The following is a 7,224-nucleotide window of genomic DNA, read 5'->3' as shown; positions in this document are numbered from 1 at the left end:
ATGTTGTTAACAGTGACCTTCTTGGCTTTAGAGTTCCCAAGGCACCAGCATTCCAGAGTTGTGTGTCCCAGCAGTTCTGGTTTTCAGTTTAATGGAACTAGCATTCAGGTACCCAGTTCAGACATCGATTGACTGGTTTCCAAACAGGAGCTGGAAATCTAAATCCCTTGCAAGGCTTGTCGTAACAGGCACACAGAGTATCAGATTCCTCATGACGTGCAGATACAGCTGCTTTCAAAACTTAGAAGTGAATACTGCCTACTATACAACACCATAGTTTCAATTGCTTCCTCTGCCTGAGATGATTTAAATCTATTTCCAGGCAATTGCCCTACCCACTAAGCAACAAACTCATGCTACTTTTCTTCTGGTCTCTTTAGCCCAGTGTAACTGACTCTTTTCTATAGGTGAAAGCATCAAGAGGAAAGATAAGTAGTGAATCCACACCAATAGCCAACAGCTGAGTCATGAGCACTCTCTTGGAAGGAGGAAAGGGAACTGAACCACATACACTCTGATCACTAGACACCCCTTCTCTCTGGGCCTCGTTTCTAAGGTGAAGCAAACTCAGTTCTTCGAAAGGGCAAAGATAGCTACTTTCAGAAGAGCTCAAGGACCACAGGGCTCAGGTGAATACAGACACACAGCCTCAGCAGCTCCCTTCTGAACTACATCAGGCAGATATCGACTGACACAAGGAGACTCTGGTTTCAGTCTCGTGCACTGCAGAAAAGTGTATCTGGCTCAAGCATCTGGAACTTCTTGGCGCTTACGTCTTCTATAGGATCTAATGTTCATAAACCCTTTGGTGACTGTTCCTAGCCTGTAAACATTAGTTATATGCAACAGTCATCTTTAAAATAGAAAAAAGGATACATCTGTGCTAAAATTTTCAGGTTCAGTTCCTACAGCTATAAGTATGTTTTTCAAGAAAGTGACCACAAAAAAAAAAAAAGGCAACATTTAAATATGTAAAGCATAAGGTCCTAATTAAGATTCAGTGTGGATCATTATGCATAACTGTATTCATTGCCCTTTCTATGCAGTTTTCTGGCCTTCAAATATTTGTCTTTGATACATGCATCCTAGTGTTAAGCCTCATTCCAGAGTAAAAGAGCCTTTACAGTGTTCTTATAATATTGTTTTAGCTAAAAACTGCTTGTGCCAGACTGTGAGGGTCAAACCCTTACTAATACCAACACTGCCATATTCTACCAGTGGATCCTCACATTCCCCTCTCCCCAGAATATCCAGGGTAAACCTTAAGTCATGACCTCTATGGAAGCATCTCTCTTATTGACTCTTGTGGCAATTGTGCTAAGCAAAATCTGCAAACTCGCATCCCTCAATCTAGATTTAGAAGTTTACTGAAAATTTCTGATATTCACACCCAAAGTTTTGTAAGCATGCAGAACTACGACACTAAGCATGCTCAGTAACAGCAAGAGAAGAGTAAGGACTCCCTACTCCTGTTTGGGTGCCATTTCTTACCAAAGGGGTTTCCTAATGAGGTAATCCAAATCAATTACTGGTCCAAGGGAGCACACAACTTGGCTGGCAGTGGCATTAATTTTAAATAATTTCTTCTCAGACATTCCCAGGCATTCTTTTACTCTTGCCCTTCATGGGAAAATATAAACAACTCTCTTCACGACACTGCTGTAGTTGTATTAGTTCTTCTAAAGCCATCTCCTGTATATATGTGTCTTAGTTACATTTTTTTTACTGCAACCGCTTTCCAACTTTCACATCTCTGCAACAGCACTATCATGATTGAAAGGGGGAATATATTACATGGTCATTATCATAATTTTATAATCTTTCCTTAATCTCACTTCCACAAATTTCTCTGCATGTATTCCTTATATAACTTGCTACAGTAAGATAAGAGCTTATGCTGGTGAAGTTGGAATTACTTTCTATAGCTAATACAATCTTCCTAGACCATCACAGGTCTTACATTTGCTAAAAAAGTAGAAATTGCTCAAGTTATGTTAATGTTTTTATGTAAAAAGAAAGAACAATTGAACACAAGTTCTAGACTAATAATTCCTCTCATACGTCTAGCCACCAGTGTGTAACAGATAGCATTAAAAAAAAAAAAAACAACAACCAAAAAGCAAAAATTAGAAACAAAACAGATTTCTGAGGGTGAGGAGGAAGGTAAGGAAAATAACATTTATCTGGAGTTTAACATATTGAGATATTTTTGTAAGCCTTCTGGCAGATGTTCTCATTATGAAGTTTCTCTCATGTGAAATACTTTATTAAAAAGGATGGGGCACTGTTCCTAGCTTTCCACTGATGCTCTTGGCAAAGCACAAGCCAAGTTAGGTATTGATCCACGGTGTGTAGCTCAAAAACCCCGCAGAGCTATGCAGGATGCAGAAACGTTTTTCAGAATTTGCCTCAGATGTTCCGACAATCTTTGCTGCATGGCCCATTTATCTTCTCCTGAGGGCGGAGGGATCATTAATATGGAAACCAGATATTAAGCCAACATTCAAGCCACCATCTCCTAGGGAAGTGGATTTACAAAGCTACAGAGCTGTGGCAGGGGTTTTTTTTTGCTATAAAAAGATCAAGGATGAACACAGAATTCTAACTGCAGCTTTTCTCAAGTTTTCAGCAGTGCCTGCGCAAAATCTAAGAAACGTTTACTCAGTCAGGTTCCTCCTTCAAGCAAGGTCTGCATGGCCAGAGCTTACTGTACAGGCAAGTTATCCCTCCTGCTCTCAACAGGTACCCTCAGTGAAATTTAACCTGCATTTTGCTTTCTAGGATAGACTTACAAGTACTTGGTGAAGATATTTGTTTGGTTGTAAGTTTCTGCCTTGCTTATCAAAATAAATTGCATTACCTTAATCCCTGCAAGCCAAACTGTAGAAATTGTCATCTTCCATTTCAATCTTTCCTTGCAGCTGAAGAACAAACACGTTCTATTTCCACACTGTGTAACGGATGGCAGGGTTTCATCTGACTTGTTGTTCACATCCCAAGCGTACAAGCTATTTAGAAAATATTGTTTTTGTTACATTTAAGTTTATTAAAGTTTTATAACACCAAAAGACTGCTGTTTAGGAAAGTTCTTTATTTCACGTGATTTCATCAGCATCATTTGTTCAGAAAGGGGAGATCTATCCCACTAGCGTCAAAAGTGATCTTACCAACATCAGAACAGAAGGTCACTTTTCAGACCCAGTCTCATTAGCTCTGCTTCTAATAACTTAATACCAGGATTTGCTATGAGTAAATAGAGATTAAACCAGGCTTCTGTTATAGAACAAGATGGTAAACTGCAAGCGTCAGTGCTACATAATGGGAGTCAAACAGAACAGAAAAAAAGAAATCTACGGAAGGAGCAAGAGGAAATAAAACCAGATTCGAAGCACATCCCAGAGAAGTATTGAGAGCCATCCATTCTATAATAGTATATCTGCAGAGGTAACTCTGAAACTACACCTGCATTCTGCAAGCAGTCCAATGCACTTCATCAAATACATATATTTAAAGATTCAAAGAAACAGTATAACAATAGATAACAACAGAAAAGCTTTAAACACTCAGAGCTCACTTGACTAGACTAAGAAAAGTAAAAATGGATACAATTAGCTAAGTAACCAAGCAAACTGCATTCTACAAAGGGAGAGGTGTAGTTTAGATCATTTGAAGGCAGAGAATCAGTACCCACAAAAACAAAACAAAAAACCAGACACAAACCACAAAGGCTAAGGGAAAAAAACAAAGACTCTAGAATAAGCTTCCAAACTAAAACTGACTTTAAATGGTTAAAGCATTTTTGGTCCTGTTGCTTGAAAGAAATAATCCTAAACTAGGCTGTGAAATAGAAGGAATGACTGCATTTATACAGATCATACTGTAAGCTGAAAGAAAACTGCAACATCGTGAAAAATACCTTAAAATCAGTGAACTGTTTAATTAGCAGGAAGCACAAACGGTTGTTTTGGCACTGTACTGGAAGGAAAGCTAGAGATACAAATTTTATTATCCATGCCGATGCCGATACATGATATCCTAGTTGAACTATCAAAATATGAAGTTCGCAGTCTTAAATACAAATGCAACAGGAAAGAGACTCAAGTCAGAAGTTCCCACTAGCCTTCCACCATTCTTTTAAGTATGGCTCCTAGGCCACCTTTTGCCACTTTCAGTGGGGTCAGTTCTTCTTTATTCTCAATGTGAATACTTGCACCGTGAGACACCAGCAGCTTTGCCTCCTCCACTCTCTCTTCATCGCAGGCTAAATGACTGTAATAAGAACAAGAAACCCACAGCCACTATTGAACAGTCCAAGCTTACAAAGAGCAATAATTACGCCTTGTCAAAATGACAGCGTGAATGTTGGGGGGGGGGGGGGCAGACACATCCTAGAACAACAAAACCACATGCAGCCAACTACCTACACAAATTGCAAACCTTGCTGTCCAGTCACTCTGTTGTCGTTAAGCAACTCAAGAACCTGCTATTGTCCTCGCAACATTAAGACACTTCTTTAGATTAGGATTTGGCTCTGCAGTCAGCAAAGCTAAGGAGCACATAATCCACAGCGAAACTGGAAGATGGTAATCTCTATTTGAATCGAAAGTGATAAACTAAACCATATGATGCTTAAAAATAATCTGAAGTAAAGAGTTACTGCAAATGCAGCAAACGCTTTTTTCTATTTGGCACGGTATCTTGAGAATAAATGTGTGTGTTCCAGGACAATACTGGGGTTTATGAACAGATAAAACATACTGCTTGACCTTATTCACAGCAAAATCTTGATTCCACTGCAGACAAGGCAAAGTTTTGTCACGAACTTCAAAGCAGCTAAGGTTTTACCCTTACAGATTCAAATTGTAAGGTAATATCAAACACTGGACCGATTGTACTTAAATTGCAACTTATTTTCCTTAGAGAGGTGAAGAAAAGCTTCCAAAATTAGCTCTTGCTTGGCAGGACAGAGTAGGCCAGCCTGCAAGACCAGTTTCCTCCAACTCTGATGTCATTAGCTCGCTTTCTACCCTCTAGTGGCAACCAAATGTATTCCAAATTATTACAAAAGGTGCTCTACGCTTTTTAAGTAGATGTAGTAACACAAATTAAAGTATGTATGTACAGACACACTTAGGCAAAATACTAAGTATGATCTTCTCAAATCCTTTTTAATTACATAGGGGTGTGAAGCAAGGGAGTATTCTGAGGCAACGAGAAATTAAAAAAAGAAATGGCAGTCACGGAGTTTCATCTCATAGAGCTTATGCTATATTAAGCAAAATAAAAATAAAAAATTACTTACAGAGGAGTATTCCCTTCAGAGTCCTGTATATCAACAGACGCATTGTGCTGCAGAAGGATCTGTACCATTTTTAGGTTCCCTTTGGCTGCTGCTCTGTGTAACGGGGTGGATTCAAAATGATCTGTTGCATCCGGATCGGCTCCGTTCTCTAAAAGCATGATTGCAATCTGAATATGTAGAAAGAGAAAGGAGGGAGGGAGGAGGAGGAAAAGTTAATACAACTAAATACTTCTTCCAAGAGCAACACCACCTCCAGCAGCATAGGCAAACATACCTCCTGCTTATTTTTGGAGGCTGCATAATGCAGGGGCGTACAGCCGTTCTGATTGACAGCATTTACATGAGCGCCCTTGGCAATGAGGGCTTTCACAATTTCATCACGGCCTGCCGAAGCGGCAATATGTAAGGGAGTCCAACCAGCCTACAGTGGCAAGAAAAAACCCATGTTATTCAAACCCGCAGTTTCAGGAAAAAAACATGACAAAGCATAACCCCAATACAGACTTGACTACTCATTAGTCATACTGCACATATTGCTATAACTGTAAAGCTACACATTATTGATTATCACCAGAGAGACAAGCCTCACATCCTCTCACGGGCCTGCATTCAGCACTGGACAAAAGCTGCCAGTTAAACGACAGAAATCACTTCTGTTATGCATGGTATCTTGCAAGGCACTTTGCCCCTGCAGAAGTAACAGTAGTGCTTTCTTAAGAACAAATGAGAGTGGCAGAAAAGGGTGTCCAAAAGTTTCTGCAATCTTTTCCATATCCTACCTTCTAATTAAACTGATGGGACAACATTTCCTTCTTTAAGGATGACCTTTAGGATGCTTCATAACGGATGTAATTATTTCAACCCTTTCTCTAGAACAGTAACAGACCATCTCCTTTCCAACTGTGAAACCACTGCACCTGTCACCTGCTCTATAATGCCTTCCCCAACAATGAGACGTTTTCAGGGTACCTCATGATTTGGCACAACATATTTAAGAGCATCACACCTACATACAGGTAATGTGAAAACCCCCGACAACAACCCAAACACCCCTGGTTTTGCAAGTTTGTTCGTAAGAAGAGTTCTCCTAAAATTCCTTGACAATAAGCAAGACTCATCAAGTCTCGTTACCCCCTCTTCCATATAGGCAGTGAAATACTTCAACTTGCCCTTCTAGCCCCCACACAGTAGTATTTAAAGCCTCCCAGATACCACACTGGACACACCAGCTGACTGGAGGAGGGAGAACAGGAAGGAAGGGACCAGCGCCGGGCGCTGCCCTCAGGGCGGCCGGGCCGCTGCTAGGGGCACTTCTGCGGCTGAAACCTGACGGCAAAGGGCCCGGACAGAAACCGCGCCACCGAATTCCCCACGCACACCGGTTCGCAGCCCCCCGGCAGCAGCCCCGCGGCCCAGCCCCTCACAGGGTTGGGGGGTCCCGGGAGGGCCGCGGCACTCACATCGTCCTTGTCGCCCACAGGCACGCCGAGGCCGAGGAGGAGGTCGGCGACGTCCGTGTGTCCCGCCGAGCAGGCCCAGTGCAGCGCGGTCCGGTTGTCCTGAGGGAGGGAAGGAGGGAGGGAACGGCGGTGAGCGGGCGGCGGGAAGCGGGAAGGCAGCTGACAGGAGCTGCCCCGCGGGGAGCGGCCTCACAGGCCGCCCGCTCCCGCCCCGGCGGACAGGGAAGGCCGCAGCCGGCTGACCTGGTCGGCCTTGGTGGCCAGGGCCCTGTCGCGCAGCAGCTGGGCCCGCAGCTCCTCCAGACGCCCGGCGTAGGCCAGGTTGCAGACCCCCACGTCGGACACCGCATCCCCCATGCTGACCGCCGCCTCGCCGCCTCCCCCTGCCGACAGGGGCGGTGCTTCGGCCCGCCCGCCGGCCAATCAGAGGGGCGCCGGGGGCCAGCCCAGCCAATCGCACCT

At 43.1% G+C, this 7,224-nt stretch overlaps 1 protein-coding gene across 7 annotated transcripts in view; it reads right to left on the bottom strand.

Moving 5' to 3' along the window:
- The window catches only part of PSMD10 (proteasome 26S subunit, non-ATPase 10), a 60,880-nt gene extending 53,662 nt beyond the window's left edge, over nucleotides 1-7,218 (bottom strand). For 2 of the 7 annotated variants that reach the window (XR_015702543.1, XM_087748490.1), the window contains exons 1-5: nucleotides 7,006-7,211; nucleotides 6,763-6,861; nucleotides 5,577-5,723; nucleotides 5,303-5,469; nucleotides 2,861-3,008 (exon numbers count right to left, since the gene is read on the bottom strand). Coding sequence is in view for 6 of the 7 variants with exons in the window: in XM_087748490.1 (XP_087604616.1) it covers nucleotides 2,861-3,008; nucleotides 5,303-5,469; nucleotides 5,577-5,723; nucleotides 6,763-6,861; nucleotides 7,006-7,119 (675 nt within the window). In the remaining variant the exon portion in view is untranslated. Of the gene's footprint in view, nucleotides 1-1,685; nucleotides 2,455-2,860; nucleotides 3,009-3,441; nucleotides 4,270-5,302; nucleotides 5,470-5,576; nucleotides 5,724-6,762; nucleotides 6,862-7,005 lie in introns of those variants that run through there. The other 5 variants (XM_087748492.1, XM_087748489.1, XM_087748491.1 and 2 more) reach the window with 5 other exon arrangements.
- Between the last annotated feature and the right edge of the window lie 6 nt (nucleotides 7,219-7,224).

This window comes from Nipponia nippon, unplaced genomic scaffold (genome assembly GCF_047370975.1).
Source record: "Nipponia nippon isolate SJK-2023a ecotype South Korea unplaced genomic scaffold, ASM4737097v1 scaffold_12, whole genome shotgun sequence".
In the NCBI taxonomy this organism is placed as follows: Eukaryota; Metazoa; Chordata; class Aves; order Pelecaniformes; family Threskiornithidae; genus Nipponia; species Nipponia nippon.
The sequence above is the reverse complement of the archived record's forward strand: the minus strand, read 5'-3'. Positions and strand labels throughout refer to the sequence as shown.